The sequence below is a fragment of the Polypterus senegalus genome, chromosome 12, assembly GCF_016835505.1.
Source record: "Polypterus senegalus isolate Bchr_013 chromosome 12, ASM1683550v1, whole genome shotgun sequence".
NCBI classification, from domain to species: domain Eukaryota; kingdom Metazoa; phylum Chordata; class Cladistia; order Polypteriformes; family Polypteridae; genus Polypterus; species Polypterus senegalus.
The window spans coordinates 106,972,288-106,996,715 of NC_053165.1; the positions used below are offsets into that span (position 1 = coordinate 106,972,288).

Below are 24,428 nucleotides of genomic sequence, written 5' to 3' on the forward strand. Positions count from 1 at the left end.
TCGTGTTCAATTTTTTATTTAATTTTTGCACATATCACATACAAAAATATTGATATACAGTATGTTCAAATTCCATGACACATGAAAATGTCTCCGTTTTAACGGAAAGTTTGTGTTTAAGTTACCATTTGAGATTTCAGCTTTGTTTTTCTTAATCAGAATCTTATAAAAAGCACAAACATTAGGTAAAAAAAATTGCTTACAAGATAAAAAAATTAAACAATTTTATAAAGCATTTAAAAACTTTTAATGGAATCAGTTTATGTTAAGTAATCAAAAAATATATAATAAAAAAAACAACACTTTCAAACACAGCTTAGGCAATTCTAGATATAAAAGGAAAATCTTTTATTCACTTACAGAGAAAATCTACACTCAGTGTGCTGTTTGCACAGAACTTGAATTCAAATACTTTATAGAAAAATAACTTTTGAGTGTATAAAATACCTTTTTAAACCTTCTTAGAGATTTGTGTGTCACCTGAGCTTATTACAGTGGCCTGGTCACTCGTGTGTACCAATGTGTCTTAGTATTTGATTGGGCATTTGGTAGATTTGTGGACCCCTGACCCGCTCCTGCTCATGGCTTAGACTGGCACTACTATGAAGGAATTGGTGGGCAGCAGCTCAGCACACTTTAACAAGTCTGGCTGGCCAGCCCATTGTGTAGGTAACAATACACGGGCGTACAGTACATTGTCACTCTCGGACGTCTGGCACTTTCTACACGTACTCGTGTGTTTAATGTATGTTGTGCTGTAACTGAAGAGACACGACACACCAGACGTAATGTCTGCCTGCAGGAGCCTCTGTGTCTCTATGGTTCTAAAAGTGAAATGGGGTGGGGATCAGGTCTGTGTTTGTGTATAGAAATTTAATATTAATTAGATAGATACTTTTTTTAATCCCAAGGGGAAATTGCTTATAAATTATTATAAATGACTTATATTCACACACACAACTTCATTAAACCACAGGAATGAATGCTAAATATAATAAGCAAATTCTAAATACGTAACTAACGGTTTGATCTTGTTAGGTTAAACCAGACAGTCACCATTGACTCACCTGAGCATAGCCAGTGCTGGAGTGATAACTGGTGCACATCACGCTTCACTTCAGTTAACAAGATCGCGTCAGTGCTCCGTGTGGCAAAGCTATGCTCTGAATGGCCACTTTCCAAAGTTCACCATTAGGATGGCTTGTTGAATAGCACTGCAATTTTACATCTGGGTGTGTGAAAAAAAGGCTCAAGTTGAGAAACAGACGTGTGATTTTAACTTCCAAATGGATGTTCTCATATTCTCCTGCTTATTTTTTTTCCCCCCTAAGATTAGAGCTGGAAATACAAGGCTTTCATTTCTCTTTTTCTTACTTCCTTCTTCCTCTTGAGATACCAAGGGTGGATCTGGTTTGTAGTTATTTAGTTTGTCTGCCTCTTCTTAAAAAATAATCTGTGGCCCTCTTTACGACTGAAGTTAAACATTAAAAACAAAGAGTAAACAGGTTTGAGATGAGATCGCTCACCACGTTCAGAGGTGGTCAGAAACCGACGATGAGCACATCTAACACAGGTTTCAGTGAAGATGCCCTTTATATACGTACTGTACATAAACCAACCATGTAAGATGAAACTGATTTGCATTTTGTCTGGATATGATGCAGACCACTGGAGGTGCGTTTTCATGCCTGTTGAGTAAATATAATCTGGATACAATCTAAACGTGTGTAGTGCAGGTGTAAAGGGGTCCGTCCGTGTGAGACAATCACTATAGCCCATTCACCAGGCTCCAACGTTCCAGCTTTTCCTTTAATATTTGGCATCATTTATCGACGGAGTATATGAATTTGGCTGCAGTGTTTACACAATATATTCCTAATATACACAAAATCCAGATCTTAGTACTGCGCATGAAAAGGTTAATTAGTGTTTTTATTAAAGAAAGACAAATGAACAAAAGTTATTTTATGGTTACTTGCTTAATTCTAAATCTGTCTGTGTAATTGAGAATATTGTCACCTTAGGTGTGCGGTAGGCTGGCGCCCTGCCCGGGGTTTCTTTCCTGCCTTGTGCCCTATGTTGGCTGGGATTGGCTCCGGCAGACCCTGTAGTTAGGATATAGCGGGTTGGATGATGGATGGTCACCTTAGGTATCTTGAAATTAGAGGAACCCTTTACAATATTTGGATGTTAAATTATTGGGAGTAAATATTCAGTATCTTTTAAAAACTGAAAACTCTTTAATAAACGGTTTTAATCCACAGTTAGACTATAAAGTACAACATTGTGTGACACCGTTAAATGTCATGCTTTGCTTGTCCACTTCAGTTCTGTTTCTTAGGGAATTGTCCCTTGTAGGGCTTTGGTGACAACAAGAGAGAATGCTTGTCTGTTAGTGACTCCTGAGACCCTCCCCAGCTGCGTGGAGTCAGGGGGGACACATCTGATGTCTGTGTGCTTAAGAACATCTTGGCAGCTGGGCTTGTAACAAGGCTGTGGGTGTCAGAAAGTGAAGGGGTCTCTAGGTACACTGGGGTGGAAGACCTAGAACTGCCTGAAGTAATACAAGAATCGGCATATTTGGCAAAATGAACAGACTCATCTCCTAGGTGTCCAACACCTTCCTCCTCTTCAGTGTGGAGAGTAGAACTGTGGACTGGCAAAGATGGATCCCGGTTAAATTCTTCAACAAGCTTTGTTGTTTGTTGACTCCTTCCACTTTCTGTCGACACCTTTGGAGCTTCTTTTCTTCTGGTTTGCTGTCCTGTCTCACGGATATCTGAAATCTGTTGTTGGAGTTTTTCTCTCACTATAGAAACAATCGCTAAAATGTCAGAAATTAAAGCAGGGCAGCAGAGCAGCATGTATTTTAGATAATTTAAAAAGAATAAACGAATGGCCACCATTCTTATAAAGGAAATTCCAAATGTCTAACCTGATATTAAAGAGAGATTTTTCACTCACATGCCCTTCGCAATTAAAATAAAGTATGCAAAGCTGATACAAAAAGATATTAAATGGCATTCCTGAACTCTGTCAATTGACCGACCTGCTTTAGCCATTTTAAATGTAACATTTTGTAGCTACTGTATATTTACATCATTACAATACTAATTTAGTTTAATTAGCCTCATAAAATTAAAAAACAATGTCATATTACATGGCTTCTAGTGGAAGGATGACAAACTTGCCGACTGCAGTTGCTGATCTCATCCCCTCAACGTGACTACAAATGGTATTGTACATGACATAAATTGATTTTCAGCACAGTTTCTCATTTTCAAAGTACTGCTAGCTTGCCCCCTTTCTAACAGCAAATTACGTGCCCCCCGACAGAGCCGGCCGGCCGGTGCCTGTGCAAAGGCTTTACATGTATGGCGAGTTCAACCTCAGTCTCCCCCACCACCTTTTATTCTTCCCTTCATTCTTACCATTCTGCCATATTACATAAAACATGCAGTATCTTCTAGACAAGTCTTTCTTCAGTTTCTCAGTTCCGGTACCTCTGTGTTCCTTATTCCTCATTGCTGCATTATTTGCATTGAAATACTAGCTGAGCACTCGATGGTTGTCAGTGCTCGCTCGCACACAAGCCCTCCCATATAACTTAAAAAGCAAAATCAAACCACCAGGGCAAGTCGCACACTGGTTGGTCTAAGTAGTCAAGGATATCAGACTTATGTGACTGGCACTCATAGGAGCGCTCTATGACTGCCTCTGACTCACTAAGATTAAATGTGAATGAAGTTTGCACCTGCAAATCGACAGAAATGTGTCCTGTGACAGGGCCTTAAAGTTATTTACTTGAATCGTATTGTTTCAACAAGACCAGTAGTAGAGTACTGCCAAGGCATCACCTTAACTGAATGTAAACTGAAAGTGACCAGTGCTGGGTAACGCCTCATACTGGTGGTGTAGTGACTGGGTTACTTTAAACTCCACACACGTACGAGTACTGGGTTACCACCTTAACTCTACTCGTGTCAATCTGATGTGGGCAAATTAGATTTTTTTTTAGGGAGATCACTATTCAAATGCCAACATTTTATTAACATATACTAATCATGAAGAAGACAGTACTTCTTTAGGTTATCAAAAGAGAGAGACAAAAGGAAAAGCTTACTTTTTATCACATTTTCATTTCTGCCTTTCAGGTTTTCAATTTCATTACTCATGGATGACATCTATTTCAGAGAAATGCAAAAGTTCTTTATTTCTGTAGTTCATATAAACATTTATATTCAGAAACTACCATGTTATACAGAGGAAGTTTTCATTTTTTTAATCTCAAGCACGTATCTGTGAGAATTCTACAGATGAATGAAAGTTGTTAATTCAAATTTAAAGTGTAGTAGTGGTATTGTTTCATGTACAGTGAAATTTCTTACTTGTAAGTCTGACCAATAGTAGATATCTCACTTAGAATTACCACTGTTTTTCTTCTTCAGTGACTTAAAATGTGTTTTTAAAAAAATGATCAATTAACAATTCAGTGGAAAACAGACGGTGCTACTTACTTTGTTGGATTTGTGCTGAAGTTCATTTTGGAGTTTCTTGACCTTTTCTTGCAACTCGGTGTACTCTCTGAAATTAGGTGTTCCTTTCAGCCTTTCGTTCTCTTCTTCAAGTTCTTGTTTTTTCCTCTCTTGGTAGTGGATGGTATCCACTGCATTCTAAAGAGGATGCATATAAGTATACTTCGCCAGAGGAGCTGCTAACTTCAGTGTAACAGCTAAGTAATAAAAGTCAGTTTTCAACAGATGTTCATTTAACAAATGAATCCTAATGTGCTGACAGTGATGCTGACGCACAGAATGTGCAGTAGCTTGTTCCAAATTTCACTAACCTTCAATGGCATCTGGAAGTTGTATGGTAAGAAATGTTCATTTCCTCTGAAAGTTTCTTTGCGATAACTTGTTTTACAGTGGAAGAGTATCTACCTGCCTCCTTCCTTCATTAGTCAAGAGCACAATTAGTCATTGTGGGATTGACATCTTTTCTGGTTACTTTAAATGCTGCCTTTCCAGGAAGTAGCTTAATTATATTTTAACAAAAGATGCATACATTTTGCATCTTTTGATCATACAAATGGATATTGGATATGTACAATATGCAACACAAGTGTGAGAAGCTTTTTCTTTTTTCCACGGAAATTTTTCACATTTTTTGACATTGTCCTGAACTGGTCATCACAGGGTCCCACCGCGTTTAAATATTTTCTTTATGAAAATATGAGATTCAAATTTTTTCTCGACTCCCACTAAAAACTAAATGGGGTAGGTAACATTTAATTACAAAAAATAATTTGTGGGTTGAGTATTACTTTCAGCTCGACTCGGTGTGACGTGTAATGGTCCACTTTACACTGTCAAGACCAAATAACACTCGGTACAGTATTCTTCTGCCATCTAGTGGGTGAAATAGAAATGTTCCTGATTTTTTGCAGCCTATTGCTATGTATTCTGCCACTTTATGGTATGGCATAGTGACAGTATCAATATTCATGATTGGGGCAGAGCCTTCAACAAAAAACATAATGGTATGTAAACAAGAAGCGGTAAGGCCAGTTTTAGAAGAGCCTGAAACCTGAACCATTATTTGAATCAAGTGATAGCGAGGACAGTGTGAACTGGTCATCAAACATGGCACTGAATGACCAAACCACCAATGATATGCCTGGTGAATTTGGGCACCTGAAGGTTCACTGTTGTGCAAGTAGGTGCATAAGCCCTCTCTAGAAATCCACTCTTGAAGCCCCTTCTAAAAAGAGGCTCAATTGGGATGCTGTATAGGCATATAAACACGAAAAAGATTTGGTAATGGCTGAAGATTATTAAACTGGTAGCACTGCAGATTTGTATTAGAGATGAGAATGGCTGTCCTAGAACTAAGTTCTCAGCCAATTGTTACTATTAGTAGTCATTTCATAGTCGCTTTAAATGTAGCTGAAGAACACACATTTGAGCATAGTGGTGTTGTTTTGTTTTTTTTTGGACAAAATTATAATTAATTGTCATTTCAATAGTACTGGTAAACACCAGTGATCTGATTAAAATTTTACACTGAAAAATCACTTTTTGCACTCATTCTTCTGCTTAAATCTATAGAAAAGCATTTTCTGGTGATGATAAACTTTATATGTCCCCATATTTATTATTGCATGAAACGCCTAAAATTAGAAGCAGGTGTAAATAATTTAAACTTTATAATTTAAATTTAAGCATCAGATTCCTGTGGCGTTGTTTCTTCTTGATAGTTGAGGTGTATGGCTATATCATGCCAAAGTTAAAATAGCCCTCTGAGGTCCTGAGAACAAATATGGTTGACACATTTGAGTTTGGAAGAGATTGTAAAACCATTTAAAAGCTATTTGTAGTCCATCACTCCATTGTCTGAAAGATCATCTACAAATTAAAAATATTTCAAACCACTGGCAAATCTATCCAATCCAAGGCCGTCCCGCCAAATTCAAACGGAGCTAACTGAAAGGTCTTTTGGGACGTATCCAGAGTAGGTAGGTAGGTAGTGTATAAATGTAACATCTTTATAAACCATTTCTGAACTGAAAATTGAAAAAGAATCAGAAGTTGTTAAGCTGATTTTCTTCTTTAAATACTTACCTGGATTATTTGGGATTTGTTAACCCATCCTTCTAAAGGAGCCTTTCCTTTCCATGCACCAGAAAGCTTATTGTAAGCTTTGCCTAACTGTTCTCGTTCTTTGAAGAGAGTCTTTAACTGGTGAAGAAAAAGTGGGTAAAACTGCATTGGTTACATTGTTGTCAGGTATATAAAAGCAAAAACCTACTCAATATGTCTGTTCTTAGTGCAAATCCATTGTGTTCCTAACAGGGGTAGTGCATGCTGGGCTCATTACAGATCTGAAGCAAAAAACATGTCACTGATGATTAAGACGACGCACAGGATGTTGTCAGCATTTTAGTTTCAGGCACAAAAAGTAGGTGCTGTGCTGTTTTCATGAAAACACTGCACAACAAAGACATGCTGCAGGTAATGGATAAGCCAACTGCATCTTTTACAGCAAAGAGTTTATGGCCGGTGTGTGGCCCCAGTGTTTAAATAGTGTTAGGACCAAACTATTTCTTTTATACAGATGAAAAATTGGACACGTACATGTTGCAAATGCCCTTTGTGGTAGAAAGAAGCAATGCCAGGCAAGAACTTTCTAGAATGTTGCTATGCAGTCCACCACCACATATGTGGCCTTTCTCCTGCACTATAAAAATATTGTTATCTTGATCATTACTTTCAGTTGTCTTTACTTGTCAGTCTGTACATTTAAAGGGGGGCAGCACTAATTGCCTATTCCTTCCATGGAAAAAAACAACACAGGACAAAATAGGCAACACACAGACACTCGGGCATTAGAGAAAAACAGATTTAACATCTTGGAATAAACATCTGATAATGAACAGGAAAGCAGCACATAATTAAGAGACGAGTCTCTGGTATACCAGGATCATAGGCAGACTGTGGCAGAGTTACTGGCTCTCTAGCTTTGTTCAGATCAGGTCCAAATATTAAACAGCTAAATGAATTCCAGCTGGCCAGCAGTCAACGAAACAAGCAGCCATCAAGCAGCCATCAAGCAGCAGGGTGTAGTTCTTTATTCAGTCTGCTGATGAGGAGCACACTAATAATAATCATACTACATTTTATTTATACACTTCTTAATTTGAACAAATCTTTGGCTACTGCATTTCTTGATCAAACATCTTTCTTACATAATCTGTCTTCTGCACCTAAATACTGTAATTAAACTGATCAGATACCTTTCCAGTAAGTAAACTGCAAGCCATCATATCTGTTCTTTATTTATTCCACTTCTCTACATTGTGGCATTGAGAGTCATTCCAGCACAGTTTATAGCCCATTTCTTGTAGTTGCTATTATCATTTGCTCACTTGTAAATTTAATAGATTTTCATTTTTATGCCAACCTTTATTCCTACTGTATATTGATGTTTTCTAGTGCTTTTCTCCCAGGTGATCCCCTCAATACACTGAACAGTCATGGTGAGATACGATAACATTGCCAAACCCCTCTTCCAATGATACACGGACCTATTATTTCTATGCAAAGTCTCACCCGTGTTGTCTGTCCCATATACAGTGCTTACATCAGTTTTCTGTCTTTCCAGTCTATTCCTATATACTTTTAAGGCATGCATCAGTTTGACTCAACTTTGTTTAAATAGAACTTTATTTGACCACAGGGGGAAGTCTGGCTATTGACAGAAGCTTTTTAAATAAATAAATACATTAATGTACACACACACACACACAAACACACAATGGTCTGATCACACACCAGATTGACTAAAAAAAGGAGAATGTAAAAAGAAAGAAGACCTCTGACTTGAGTAAGTTAAAAGTTGAATAAGTTAAGTTGTGCAGATATATGACTCGCAGTATAATAGCCTGAAATGTTTTGATTATACCTTTGACATGCAAATGTGAAAATTGAGCAAAATTACTTTTATAAATAGATGGATTGCTATTTATTTAATGGCTCACCATTGGATCTAATTAATTAGTATGCATGAAGTGAAAGGCCCTACTTCCTTATTTGAGTCCGCTTTTAAAGACTACAAAATCAAACACTCCATTAATAAATTAGATCAGCTTCACTCAGGGCATCATGTACATTTTTAAAGGTTTTAGTTTCAAAATAGTAGTACATTCTACAGTAGTTTAAAGCTTTAAATATTAATATTTTAGTTATTAAAAGGTACCTGTTCTGTTACCAGCTGATGTTGCTTCTCATATGTGTTATTCTGCGTGGTAAAATCCTTTTTCATTGGTGAGTGTTCACCACATAGAGATTTCTAGAAGAAAAAGCCAGGTGGGAATACTATATATTTTTCTAGTTAATGTAAGAATTCACGAACCAGAACCTATCGTTAAAATAACACAAAAACACAATGTTATAGATCTATGAAAATACTTGTTTTGGCAGTCACTCTTGTATACGATGTATTTCATATACTGTAAACAATTTCAACATTAAAGTCAAAACCTGCGCAACTGTAAATGAGATGTATTCTGTGAAGGAGCCTTTCACTCTGATATAAAATATATGTATATTTCAGTCAATGCCTATTAAAAGTGAATTTTACACTGGTAACTTTTTTTTTTTTTTTACTTATTTGTGTTTTATTAATATAAAGAGCACTGTTTTAAAAAGAAATTGTCAAACACTCCTAATTCAGTCTTAGATTTGTGTGGGCTGAAGGCTGTCCTGGGGGCAAAGTAGGGAGTAACTGTGAACGTGTGTGGCAGTAAATGACAGGACACACTCTTGTATATACAAGCGCACATACATAAAGTACGCTGGATCATTGACTGATATTCCCCATCTCAATACCCCGTTAATAAGCTGATCATTCTTATATGGCTTTTGTTTTTTCTCCAACACAATTGTTGATCTTAGCAGCTAGCTGGATGACTAAGGCCTATCTGTTACTCTGTACAAATCCAGTAAACCCCTCTGCCTCCTTTCATCATTGGCAAAGTGTTTTTCAGTGATAGCACATTTTTAGTACAGCCATGCACAGAGAACCCATGTAGTTTTATTTGGGACAGTGCCACTAATACCTCTCTCATTTTATCCATTCTGCTTCTGAATTGTACACAGATTGTCTACCAACCCCAGCATACCTACTTTAACTAGCACTCTGATGCTGTCAGTAGCAGAGCATTCAAGTACACAAGAAAGGCAAGCGTGCCTCATGTGGCATCTCCGTGTATATGGAAAAGTTATCAATGAAGAATGATTTATATAAAAAAAGACCCTGTATTGGTAAAGTAATAGGTTGGAAAAGCTTTGTTAATGATTTTTTACAGGGAGCATATAAAGCATAGAAAGTATGTCAATGCATCTCCTCTCATTTTCAAACCAAACCACTTTTCCTGGTGATGGTTGCAACCAACTCAGTTGGTCAGGCCATTTTTCCTCATCCCGCTACAGTCTTCAGACGTTCCTGTAGAATCTCCGAGCACATGTACAGTATGTCAGGAGAAAGCGTGCCCAGGCTAAAGAGGACATCCAGTTGGCCTAAGTAATCAGAACTGACATAACTAACCATAATCCCCCAGGGGCTTCTTTTCTCTCGAAGTGCTCTCCCCAGTAATCAGCCATCCAGCCAGCTCTGTTTCAGTTATTTAAAATAATAATAATAATATTTTCAGAAACTACATGGCTTCAATCACAGCTACTTGCACCTTTTCTAGTTTTAACACCAGCTTACTGTATATTCTGTGTGTTGCCATATCTGGCTCTGGCTTTTTGTAATATTGAATGTGATGTAACAAGCAACAACAAATAATGGATGTTTGTTGCAGAACTGTGTTGATACACCTAAACTGAACTTTAAGAGATGTATAGTTTTATAGTGAAAAGAGTTCTTTAAATGTGATCATGTGGTTAAACACTACTTATAAGGGATTATAACTAACTCATTTATAATCTCCACCAATCTCACACTCCCAATAGTAGAAAAACTGACTTCAATAAAGGCGGTATGCCCTTTAAAATCAGCTCAGTCAAAATATAATAGTCTATAATGTTCTCTATTTGTAAAAAAAAAAAAAGCTACAGAACTGAAGAAGGTGTACTTACTGTATATATGATTTTGTTAAGTAATGACATTTTAAAGACAACACTTTTATGTTTAACAGTTCTAACAATGATGCACAGTTTCCTGTATTACACAGTGCTCTATTAAAACTCTTACAGTATAGGCTCAAGTTTTTGAACACAGTTTAATTTTGATATTAGAAGGACATTTAGGCATAAATTGTCAACTATTAAAAACATGTATTTATAACTGTACTCTTGGAATAATATATTTGCATCTATCTATCCATCTATCTGTCTATCTATTTATTGATGTCAGGAAAACAATATTTATTTCACATTTCTGAAAACCCAGTTTAAAACAAGTAAAATGTTAGTTAAATAAACATAAACCCGTTTTTCAAAGTGTGCCCTCTTGAAATGTTGACCTGTGTTCCTGATTGACATTTTAAGTGCTAGCAGGTTTGTCACCTGTCTTATGCTTTTAGGATATGTTTTATTTCCATTTGGCCCAAGTCAGAAAACACACAAGTAATTGTTCATTACTCACTTTTTGACTAATTGTTTTCATTGTAAACATATTTTAATAAAGTAAACTTCTAAATACTTATTTTAAAAAATCTAAATGAAAGTTAAGTTTTTTTTTCCTGATTGCTATTATTACTAACAACACTATCCTCCTCAAGATCTGAGTTTTTTACACCTTTTTCTACCTCCTAATTTAAATGTATTAGATTTACGGTTTTCTGAAATACCATCTATGTGTTTACATGTAATGCTGCACAGTTTATATACAGGGTACTTTACATTAAATGCTCAATTGCATAGAGCAAGTTCTTGCATTATGCAGTGGACATAAAATTAACTCCTAACCAAATCCAAACTCCCTCAGCTATAGAAATGTGTAATCCATATTTTAAAGCTAGTTAAAATTACTGTGCAATTTTCCAACACTGAATTAGAAGAGCAGAATGCTCTACAGTATACAATACCATCTGTGAAGGACCACTTGCTTCCATGGTTTTATCTTTTTCTCTCTTCTGCTCACTATATTGTTTTCTTAAATCTGAAACGTTCAAAAAAAATTATGATCAGTATTATTTTAAAATCAGACTACAGAATTAAGGGCAATAGATAAACGCAGTCATTTGCAAATTTGTTGATTATGTTTATACAGTGAACATAATAGATTTCGCAAATAACTGAAGGTCATTAGTCAATCAAGTTTAATTAGTTAACTAATAGATTGTCTCCGTTTCCTACATTGACTTTTTTTTCCCCAAAAGCATAATTAGTTTAAGTTGGCCGAGAGAGTGCTGCAGAAAAGAATCAGTGAGGATTTGTGAAATGTATGTTAAGATGTTTGCTAATGGAACAATAGAAACAACTTCAGTTATAAGGCAAACAAACAGAAGCATCGGGCAAAGGAAAAGACGCTGTGTTATACATTTGTAAATCAGAAGAAGACATGTAATGGAATGTGGCAGGAAGTGAGGCAGGCATTGAGGAAATCAGGTGTGGGTGACCAGTTGCCATATAAAGTGATAAGGAAGCACGAACAACATTAAGTTAGGGCAGATGGAACAAATGGGAAAGGTGGACCTTCAACACTGATGCATGTGTTTTGTCACAATAGAGATGCCCAAAGAGTTAGAAGAGTTTCATATTTTGTGTGAGAGGGGTTTCTGGGTGATGCTGAACAGAACAAGAAAATACTGAGATAGAAAATCCTTATGGAAGAGACGAGCAGGCACAGAAGAGATGGAAGAAGGCCATGCAGCTCAAGAATGTTAAGAATTCCTCTGCTCAGTACATATGTTACTGGATATAACAGATGCAGTGGTATGATGTGTAGTCTGTATCAAGTAAATATAAATCAACTTGGCAGCGTCTGCTTGTAGTTCATATTGGTAACATCTGCTGGAATTTATATCTGCATGAAGTTAATCGTCTCCCTGCACCACAGCACCACGACTGCCGCGAGAAAAAAAGCTTTAAAGCAAAAATTAAAATGTCTATTCTATTACAGCAGCATAGTGTCAATTTTAATGGAATTATTTACAGTAACAGACTGATATGATTTGATTCTTTACATTTGATCTGTGACATTTTGACACCGTGGTAGGTACATTTTGCACTGGATGATGCATTAATAGCTGTTCTTTGTTTCCTGTTCAGATGCACTGTCACATACACCTGTTAGTCAGCTCTGCCTGGCTGAACAGCTCATCCCATCCTCTCCAGTAATACTAGTTTATGACAGTAGTTATTAAAAAAAAGTTTGATTTTCATATGTTATTCTCTTGATTACTATTTGAAGAGCTCATGAAATGTGTTTTGTAAATGACATTATGAAACATTTTAAAGACTAACATTTTTATGACTGCTCTGTTTTACTGAGATCATATTTAGTGTGGAGTCTCTTAATTCCTGTGGGAAATTTCTTTCAGTTTTGATGCATTTTTCAGTGAGTGAGAGGGATTTCACCATGGCAGAACAGGACAAGGCTAAGTCAGTGCTGAAGACCTTCAGTACAGAGAATGAGCCACTGCAGGACTGGATATTCAGTGGTGGAGCATAGGAGGCTCAATTGCGAAGTACATGCTTTACATGAGCTGCATATGCCAAAACTGCAACAGGCAGAGGCTCAGATATGAGGTTGAGTTTGCAGATGCAGGGCTCCCCTGGGGTACTAATTTGTAGATGACCTAGTAGTTGGCAGTGCTGCCTGGAGTTCTGATTGAAAAGAAAGTCAAGCCAGGGAAGATATGCCAGAGGAGGTGGGACATACTACTAGAAGGCAAACTGTCCCAGAAAGGAGCACATGGGATTCTGCTGTCCCTTGAAATAAAGCAGGCTCTATGGGAACTACCATGGAGATTTTTTACTTATGAATATAGAAACTTCATGTGCCTGAAAAGAGCACAGTTGGGAAGAAAGTGAAGAAAATACTTAACAGGGGTAGTGAGGAGGGAAGAAATATTTAAGGATTGATACAGTGAAGAGTTAGTGGGAAAGCCACTCCAGCCAAATAGAGAAGGGTCTTACTGCCATTTAGGTAGGCCAGGGGAGGCTGGATGTTACTGTTTTACAATTGCTTATTTGTACAATGTGTTTCCCTTTGAGTTTATTCTCCTCTATTCTTATTCATGAACAAAATGAGTAGATACTTAAAACTGCTTCACTCAGGAGCATTGCTCCTTCCATATTTACACAGATTAAACCAATCTTTTCCAGGAATGAACCATGACCTTCATCATAGTTGTACCACACTCATCTTCTGGGTCAAGAATACTTTATTAAAATCAAAGGATAGAATTGCATATCTCAGATAATGAAGCCAGACACTTTCTAAGCCTTGGATGCACCTTGGTATCTTTTCAATAAAATGTTTGAACAGAACAGTGCACAGTCACCTGAAACAACTTGATTAAACGTAATGCAAAGAAGAAAAGCACAATAATTATTCCTGAAATAAAACACTATATAGCCCTAGAGGTGCATACTCCTGCAGCACCTCCTACAAAATACACAAGGGTACATACCTTCCACCTGAGAAGTTATCTTTTCCAAGTCATGGCAGGGAGGACATGTGCTTGATTCTAAAACTCCTTTGGTCTGCTGAGTTTCCAACACCACTGTCTGAAAAATATTTTTTTTTCTCATGATGGAAATAAATTTCATAATTTTTCTCTATAAACTACAAGTATATAAGTGGGATTTTCATTGTAATAAAAAAATCAATGTACACTTTTTATTTAAATAAGGTGGAAAGGTAGATGTTGCTTTTTTTTCTTGAACATAATTATTGAGTCCTTTGCCCATGAAACATGAATGGAAACAAAATGTTTAGTTTTAAAGAGGACCCCTCATATAGGTAATATAAGGACCACCCACCTCTGATAAATGGTCCTATGACAAGGAGTGGGACAACTGCGTACAGTCAGGCCCTACCAATATGAACTGATTGAGCACTATAGAATGGGATAGTTTCAAAAATGCCTTGCTAAAGATGGTCTATGTTCCAATTACCAGCAGCAGGGGTAAACAAAAAGTAGTACTTGGATGTAAAGGTATTTAGGTACTGTATTTGTTCAATTCTATACCAATTCAGTATAAGTTTTAAATGTTGGCAGTTAATAGAACAGGGGTGCCCACACGTTTTCGGCTTACGAGCTAATTTTAAAATGACCAGGTCGAAATGATCTACCTACATTAAAAATGCTATATATATATATATATATATATATATATATATCCATCCATCCATCCATTATCCAACCCGCTATATCCAAACTACAGGGTCACAGAGGTCTGCTGGAGTCAATCCCAGCTAACACAGGGCGCAAGGCAGGAAATAAACCCCGGGCAGGGCACCAGCTATATATAATGAGTATACTTTATACATAAAATATATGTTGTCGTACCTTGCATAACTGAATAACCTTTATGGCACAATAACAATTCAATACATTTATTGTCACTACAGTATTTGGATTTAATAATCTTCGTGTGGGGAAAAAGCCGACTCGCATAAATACGTAGCGCCAAATAATGCAGTCAAGGAGGTAGCTCTTGGAAGGACTTGTTATGCATAATGATTGAGTGACTCACATGGAACGATGCTTCGGTGTGTCTTCCATTGCTTTTGAATTCAGCCGAGTGAAAAATGACGGCTGTACAATAAACTGAGATTTTAGTTTCCTCTCCTTTCTCTTTCTCAGATCGCTTTTTGGAAGGAAGTCAGTTTTGTAGTTTTTATGAATAGTTCAAAAGTGCCTTTCCACATTTTTCTTCTTTGGAATAACAATGATAGATCTACAGATTAGACAAACGCACTTCGATTGTGACATTGTGAGAAAAAAAATCCTCTTCCAATTCCACATCCAGCCCATACCCTCCCCCAAACAATTTTTTTTTAAATCCCTTCTTTAGTCGATATAAATTGGAAGGCTAACTAGATCACAGCCAGAGTTTTGCAGTAGCTCGCGCGTTTGATCATGAGTGCAGGATGACCAGTGTGTTAGAAGAAAAGAGATCTCAAAATGGCCTCCCTGTATGTCAACCAAGTGACAAATGCCATAGGAAGGATATATGATAGACTAACATTAAACTTTTTTTTTTTTTAATGCAATGCGATCTACCGGTCGATCCCGATCGATACATTGGGCACCCCTGTAATAGAAAACTATTATGAATACAGTTAAAATACCCTCCAGTTTATGTTCAGAAAGAGCACTAGCCTGGAGCTGCACCAGGATCCTATAAGGTCATAATCCTCTTTTCTCGTATTGTCAGGTTTTTTAAAGGCAAGTTAACAATACCTTATCCATTGCTGCCTTCTGTTTTTCTTTAATTTCTTCCAACATTCGATCCCTTGAAATCAGAAACAATACAAAAAGAATACTTTAGATTCAGTATTTGTACAACATAGTAACTTGTGTAAGTAATGCAATCAAAACTACTGTACTTGATTTTCTAATCACCAGCTAGTTTTCAAACAATTGTTTATTTATTGAAGTGAGATTTCTTTACAGCACATCCCAAAATGATATTGCATACATAAATAAGTTAAAATATTTACCATGAATCCTGAAATATCCACTTATTTAGTTTATTACTGAACTTTGCTATTCTTCAAATAAGAAAAATGGTATCTGACTCACAGCAACATCATTTAAAACTGAGGGTAAAGCCAACAACATAAAATGTTTAACATAGACAACAAATATACAAAAAAAAATTAAGGGAACACTTAAATCATCACAGTCTAACACCAATTCAGTTAAGCTTCTAGGATATCAATCTGTCCAGTTAGGAAGCATAAGCGATTGTGAATCAACTTCATCCTTTTTATGATGCAAATGAAAGTGACACCAAAGAGGCAACATCAAGACAACCTCCAAAAAGAGAATGGTTTTGCAGGTGGTAGCCAGAGTCAATTGCTGTCTCCTTATCCTTCCTTAGTGATTCTTCTCTAGTTTTGAATTTTTCCTGTGTCCTTGTCACTTCTAGTAGCATGAGGCGGTACCTGCAGTCAAATCAGTTTGCACAGGTAGTCCATAATGGCACATCCATACGTGCTGTCACATGACGATTTGCAGTCTCCCAGTACAGTTTTAAGAGCATGGAGAAGATACTAGGAGACAGAAGATACTAGGCTGAGGAGAGCCAGACAGGGCAACAGTCCAGCAGCAGGACTGGTATCTGCTCCTTTGTGCCAGGAGGAACAGGAAGAACACTGACAGAGCCCTACAAAATGACCGCCAGCTGGCTACTGGTATGTACAGTATGTTTCTGACCAAAATGTAAGAAACAGACTCCATAAGGGCTTGATGTCCTCTAGTGGGACCTGTGCTCACAGCCCATCACTGTGCTGCTTGAATGCAGTTCACCAGATAATACTACAATTGGCATCTCCACTATTTGTTACCACTGAGTACATGTTACATACTGTATGTGAAAGAGTCTGGAGACACTGTGGTGAACTTTATGCAGCCTGCAACATAATCCAGCATGACCAGTTTGGTGGTGGTCAGTGGTAGACTGGGGAGACATAACACATGTTAGGCAACGGTACCCTGACTGCTGTCAGGTGCCAGGATGAAATTCTCAGAGCCATTGTCAGACTTTACAGTAGGGTGCAGTGGGCGCTGGGTTCCTCCTAGCGTAGAACAATGCCTTGTCTTGTGTGGCCAGAGTGTGTATGTAGGCAGTTCCTGGATGATGAAGGCACTGATACCACTGACTAGCCGGCACATTCCCCAGATCTGAATCCAATTAACAACCTTTGGGATGTTACATATTTTGCATCTAACGTTGCAAGGTAGTGCCACAGACTACTGTGGAGGAGTTCATTGATGCTCTGATCCAGGTCTGGGACACGATCCGCCAGGCCACCATCACTTAGTTTTATAAATTACTGTCTAACCCAATATGTATTCAGTTTATTAATCATGACATCTTAAGATCTGAATGGTGGGTACCATGGTGGAGACAATTTCACTTACCTGTGTGCTAGCTGCTGCCGGCAAATATTTAGCTCTTGCTTAATCTTCATCATCTCACTGTTGCATTCTGAAAACTAATACAAATTTTGTATTTCATTAATGTTTTCCTTTCAGATGGCCAAAAGAAGGGACATGTCTTTATGGCATTAGGCTGTTTTTAGCATCTTTTAGTAAAGATAATTTAGAACATAAAAACATAAGACATTTAACAAATGAGATGAGACCATTCAGTCCATCAGGCTCGTTTACTTAGCTAATACTGTAACTAAGCTGTCCCAATTACTCCTCCAGATTCATCTTAAAGGTTGTCTGCTTCAACTACATGCCTCACAATGGTGTTCCAGATTCCCATAACTTTCTGGCTTCAGTTTCTAAATGCACTTCCATATAATTTCCATTGGTGTCCTCAAGTATGTGATTCACCCTCAAGCTGAAAGAATTTTGGTGGATCTACTTTATCAATGCCTTTAAAGATTTTAAATATCTGGACTAGATCCCCATGGTGTCTCCTCTGCTCGAGACTAAACAAGTTTAATTCTCTGAGTCTGTCGCAGTATGACATGTCCTTATGTCCTGAAATTAACCTGGTTGCCCTCCTCTGCGCAGCTTCAAGTGCTGCTATGTCTTTCTTATAGTGTGGTGACCAGGACTTCAGCTGCAGTCTCACTAGTGCTTTATGTAGTTTAAGTATAATGTACCTCGATTTATATTCAACAGTTTTTAAGATATAATGTAACACTTAGTCAATAAAAATGTAAGATATTCTATCCCAGTATCCGTACATTACATTGATCTTTATTATATTCAATGTAAATATTACAGAAGTGAAATATTATTAATGAGAAAATATTATATACTGTATTATGAAAATTATTGAACTGTCTCACCTGTTCACGGATCAGTTGAAGCTCTTGCTGCTGTTCTTCAAATTCTGAATCTCGTACTTTCAGCATATCCCAGACCTTTTGTAATTCTTCTCGCACCTGGAACAGCTCACTGTCAACCTCATCCAAAGAGGCCTGTTAAAGAAGAGATTTTGGGGAAGACATACAATGGAGACTTAATAACAATCCTAATCTTAAATCATAATTTACACTTTTAACCTGCTGAATCCATCATGTACACAAAAAAGAGTTATGTTACGATATATAGCACTTTTTAACAAGAAGTATAACACTCTAAACAAGAAATCTGACAAATGAGAGGTGACCCACAGTCCATCAAGCTGGTTTGTTTAGATAATAGCCAAGCTTTCCCAATTTCTCATACAATGTCTCTCTTTAAATGCGTGTATTGTGATGCAGATGACATCTTGTTTTATTTTAGCATTTGCTTTGAAATTTGTGTTTTGCTACCATTTGGGCCATGCAGAACTTTTACAGCTATTTTCTTTTGAGGAGTTTTTTGTAACTTTATCTAAATAGGAACAAACATTTTATAAAACCCTTTTTGCCTGTTTGTTGGTAATCACATTAGGTGTTCTATGATACAAAATTAACAGGTGAGGAGAGAAAGGTAAATTAAAATCATGTTCAGTGGAGTAAACAGAAATATGTAAAAAGATTTTTTTTTTGTTAAAAAAAAGTTAATTTATACTGTATACACGGGCTGGACAGGCATCCTGGCCAGGAGAGGGATTAGACCTGGAAGGAAGGGCTGGAAAGGGTGGACGTTCAGCCCAATAAAAGGAGAAGTTGTTGCTGGAGGTTTTTTATTCCCCCAACACACTAGATGGCAGCAGCCCTGGAGATCAGTGCATAGTAAGAAGCCAGCAGGGCATGCCAGGATATGTAGTCCGGCAGAGCAGCCCTGCTGGGGTCACTGGGTGCCATGAGAGGGTGCTGCAGGAAGACAAGCTCCCTATTATGGACTTCCATGTGACCTGGAAGTACTTTCATCAGGCAGTTGCCCAGGCACCGGAAGTACTCCCAGGTCTGTAATAAAAGAGACCGCACTCCCTTATTCAAGCGAGTTGGAGCTGGGAGGTAGTGGAGGAGGGCAGTGTAGTAGGGAGAAAAACAGAGCAAGTGTGAGAGAGACCCATATTTGCTTGTGCTTATGTCACATTTGGAAATAGTTAAAATAAAAACTTTTGATTATTTGAACCTGGGACTGTACAAGTATGTTCATGTTAGGGTTTCGGGCTCACTGATGCCATGGGTTTATTACAATACATAGACAAGTTAAGTCAAATACAGCAGTTAAAGATACTGAGTGCAACAATGTACAATATTAAAGTGAGAAGGAGTTAAGATACAAAGCCATAATGAAAAATGAATCAAGGGACATAAACTTTGGAGGAAACAGGCAATCCCCAATTAATGCGCAGTCTGGCACTGAGAGGAGAACCAGAGGCATGTAAAAGCTTCTGTCTGTGATACTGTAGTACTAGGGTGTTGTACCGTGTTAGCTATTATGAATGTAGTGATAAGCCAAGCAGAATGACACCTTTTATTGGCTAACTAAAAAGATTACAATATGTAAGCTTTCAAGGAAACTCAGGCCCCTTCTTCAGGCAAGATGAAATATTTTTGTTATTTTGGGGGTATAACCTTATTTGATGAAATCTTGTCTGAGCTCTTGCAGTTGTTTATCCTGGTCTTTCGGGTCTGAGCAAATACGATTGTACCGTATTGCTTGTCTGAAAATAATGAAGCGCCTTATATGCTTGGGGTGGAAGCTATCACTTCTTAGGTAGGTCCGTCTGTCTGTTGGTTTGTGCTTGAAGAAGGGTCAAGCATACTCTACAATATTATCTATCGACTTTCAAAACCTTTCTTTAAATGTACATAAAGCAGGGAGATAAGGCCGAATGCAGAACATGCAGAATTTTCTTAAACACATAACGACAGAGGAGCTTTATCTAAGTTAAATATTTCAAGAGAGGCCATGCTAGTGTTAGTATCTGGTCCACTGCTCTTTAAAACCAAACAAGATGGTGTAAAAATTTAAACAAACAGGAAGTAAAAGAAGCATTTAAAATAAATTAAAAAAATCTCAGAAGTTCTGGTAGTCTTATCACTGTCTAGAATCAAGGGCAAAGGAAGCCAAAACAGGTTTTATAGAAATGGCATAATACTGGGCAACATCTAAAATACTGTGACCAATTTCGGATCTGAATACAGGGGCATAAAAGCATTAGATAAAGTCAGAAAAGGGAAACTGAACTACAAAAGGACAATAGGGAAGATTAAAGGAGAGAGAGTTTTAAGTCTTAGAAAATGGAGATTAATAGCATTCACAATAACTAATGTTAAAATTATGATTGGAATAAATATGGTTGATCATGTCTGTTGCCTGAATCTGGGAATGCAAAGGTTTGCTGTAGTAAAGAAACAATGTAAATTATGATAACGCAATGTTTGCTATAATTCCTACCTCAGACACATTTTTTTATTTTTTATTCATGTCAGACATTACAAATTTAAAAATAAGCAATATACTATGAACTATATCATAAATAGTAATAAAACTTCATTACAAGCACATATGTGGTTCAAGGCTCAGGGTTCACATCCTGTAATTGTATTTCTTTTGCAGAACATCTTGAGATTCTTATGTCAGCGGACAGCACAAAATGACAGAGTCTATTTATTTTATAAGAGATAAAAAACACTTTTATAATACTATTAATAAACTTACATTCAAATCTCCTGACTTCTTTAACTTTAACTCTTCTAGCTCCTGAAAAATAAATCATTCAATAAAAGTACAATTTAGTGCTTTGATGTAGTGCTGCAAGTAAATTTTAGATTTTGCAAATGGCAGTTTTTAAGTTGTACTTGCAAATGACTGCTCATATTTTGCCTCAATGGTATAACTTTGACTCCATACAATCATGGATAATAAGTAAAAAATGTATCTGGTACACCCTACAGTTTGATTTACTTTGAATTTTATTTTTTGAGAAAATGTGCCCTGAACGGTTCAGGGGTAGCAGGGCGAACTCGGCAAAAAGACAACTCGGAGACATCCTTAACCAGTTAGGTAATAGTTAGGTTCAAAGAGATTTTTAGTGATATTTAAATGACAAAGTAAAGTTCATTCATCAATTATATAAATTTATTTTCAACATTTTAAATCACGTTGTCATTTAAATATAATTAAAAAATCCGAGTTGTATTTCGCCAAGTTGTTTTTTCGCCAAATTGTCTTTTTGCCAGGTTGACTGTCGCCCAGTTGCCACTGAACCGCCCAGAACAACATTTGAAAAGATGTTTACATTATTTTAAAAAAAAAAAAAAAACAACTCCTGGAAGCATTTTAATTGGATAGAATAGTAATTTGTGAAGAAGAACAGAACAAGGTCATTCAAATGCAGATGCTTTTGTTCTTTTTCAGATTGTTGTGCACACAATCTATCACTTACGTCATCATGACAATGTAGCATAGCAGGCATGTTTTTAGAATTTGCCATAGTAAACTGTAAATATTACCTAATGATTAACTAATTAAATAGGACCCTTCTCAAAAACTGCTTGTTACATAAATATGCACTGACATAGTTTTAGTGTGTATGTTTTTCCTGTATTTATAACATTCTTCTCTTGTGTTGGCATTTTTGTGAATTTGGACACGTTTCACTATGAATAATCTAAAGCAAATCCTATAACTCTACAACATAAAAATAAAATATAGAAAAATGTTTTTCAAAATGTAAAAATGACTCATTCTCTGTGGTCTGAAAGAACCTATTCTAGGCATATTTTCTAACAACTTATTTCTTCTGAAAGTATTTCATAACTGATGAAAAAAATCTAGTCCAGAAAACTAAAAGCATTTGTGCAACTTGTAATTGTTTTGATGTGTTAATAGCACTGATACATTTTTTGACATTAATTACAAATGAGTTTGAATTTTTGCATGTTATGTTTTCTTTAAAGGGTAATTTTAAAAGCACACCTTTTGATACAGTGATAATACAAGATACACGTCTTTTAAAAAACCCGTGCAGAGTAAAAATGTGATGAATGTATTAATTAGATGATAGTTAAGATACTGTATCTCTGAAAATGAAATTGTATATTGGTATGCTGTTAGGTCTGTTTTTGGCAAACATACTGACAAATTAAACAAATGACCAAATCCACATTAAAATTCAATTTTTATATTGTTCATCTTTAAAAATAATCAGGTTACAAGTAATTGCATTTACCAACCTCTCGTAAGGACTGGATTTCATCCTGTTGTGTCTTCTGGACTGCACTAGCCTCTACTAGCTGTACATTAAGGGTATTGATTTCAGCCATCATCTCCTCTGTAGCTGGAACTTGCATACTAGAAAATCAAGAGTAGAGAAGGTGCATTATTAATCATTATTCTTGCTTGCAGCATATTGATAATGCTAATTGAAAGGGTTAATTAAAAATCTACTGTAATTCACAGAACCATAATGAAAAAATGACAACCTTGTGCAGGGGGAAACGGTTTATCTTACCAGATCCTAGTTAAAAAAAATGTGGTCCATAATAATGGGCAAAATTGATGTAAATTTTTCCTGCTTTGGATAATGCTCTAAGAGTCTCGCCCCTGGTCAGCGGTCTGTATGGATGTTTTTCTGTTTTCAACTGTATCTCTTAGATTATTATTTACTTATACAGATCAATCTTTTATCAATACTGCCAAGCACGGAGTGCTTTCTTCCTAATTTCAACTAAGACATCTATATCTTAGCGCCCCTTGCCAACAGGGAATTAACTATGAATGCAGAAGAAGGAGCAAGGATCTCTTGTGAGGTAGGACTCATTGTGTAGTGATATGTTTTACTTGAATTCAATGGCAATAGATGCCAAGGCTGAAATCTTAGGCAAACATGAAAGAGCTTTTCTACCTTTAATAAGAATTCTTATCCAAAAGTGCTTCTGATTTGCATTTCAAAATAAAAAGTGAATGTATTTTAATAACAATATGCCAAACTATAATTAATATACATGCATTCACTGAGGATAGGGCTTTCTTTTGCTGTCAAAACAGCCTCACTTCTTCCTGGCATGGATTCCACAACATGTTGGAAATATTCCTTTGAGATTCTGGTCCATGTTGACATGATTATATCATGCAGTTGCTGTAAATTTGCCAGCTGCACATTCATTCAACTAATTTCCTGAACTACCACATCACAAAGGTGTTCTACTGGATTCAGATCCTGTGACTGGGAACGCCACTGAAGGACACCAACCTCTAGTGTCAAATTGGTGTCAGAACATGACAATATTTTGCTTTGTGACATGGTGCATTATCATGCTGGAAGTGTAGAAGGAAATTTTTTTATATTAGCATAGAGAATAGCAAATTAACATAAAGAGCCATTAAAAGATATTAAAAGCTTCTAAAACATTAGATTAAGGATAAATTAGACTGTTAAGCAAATAAGACAGGTCAAGCAGATAGTTAACTAAAAATCAAGTTATTTTGCATTATTTTTAAGCTCACAGCAGAATTGCTAGTGCGAGAAAAGAACAGATAAGGAAAATAAGATTGAGAACACCTGTGTCAGAGATAGGAAGCTAAAATAATGATACCACAGAGAAAAGATGGCTCTAAAAGGCACGTACAAGGCCAGCTGAAATATTGAATCAGCAAAGATGGCAAAAAGGCATTGCTTCTAAGGTCAGGTGATGTAATGCAAGGAAAATGACAAAATATGTTCTATATATATTTAGAAAATTAGTAATACTAGCAGTTAACCTAAGTACTGGAATTGAATATAAATCAAGCATGCCATGCAAATGATTAAATAAAGGCACCTGCCATAGTTCAATTTTAATTAAAGCTTAAAGCTTTAGGCCCCTATTATAAAAAGTTTGGAAAGCTTAAAGGA

The 24,428-nt window shown here is 36.6% G+C and overlaps 1 protein-coding gene across 3 annotated transcripts in view; it reads right to left on the reverse strand.

The window, feature by feature from the left end:
- LOC120541484 (trichohyalin-like) overlaps positions 1-24,428 on the reverse strand; it is an 83,213-nt gene continuing 58,785 nt past the window's right edge. For all 3 annotated transcript variants that reach the window (XM_039773173.1, XM_039773172.1, XM_039773174.1), the window contains exons 19-30: positions 22,768-22,885; positions 21,251-21,292; positions 18,496-18,627; positions 17,609-17,682; positions 15,923-15,974; positions 14,144-14,240; positions 11,591-11,664; positions 8,755-8,847; positions 6,621-6,737; positions 4,518-4,673; positions 4,124-4,184; positions 1-2,809 (exon numbers count right to left, since the gene is read on the reverse strand). In XM_039773173.1, coding sequence (XP_039629107.1) covers positions 2,325-2,809; positions 4,124-4,184; positions 4,518-4,673; positions 6,621-6,737; positions 8,755-8,847; positions 11,591-11,664; positions 14,144-14,240; positions 15,923-15,974; positions 17,609-17,682; positions 18,496-18,627; positions 21,251-21,292; positions 22,768-22,885 — 1,501 coding nt within the window. In that variant the 3' untranslated portion in view covers positions 1-2,324. The remainder of the gene's footprint in view (positions 2,810-4,123; positions 4,185-4,517; positions 4,674-6,620; positions 6,738-8,754; positions 8,848-11,590; positions 11,665-14,143; positions 14,241-15,922; positions 15,975-17,608; positions 17,683-18,495; positions 18,628-21,250; positions 21,293-22,767; positions 22,886-24,428) is intronic.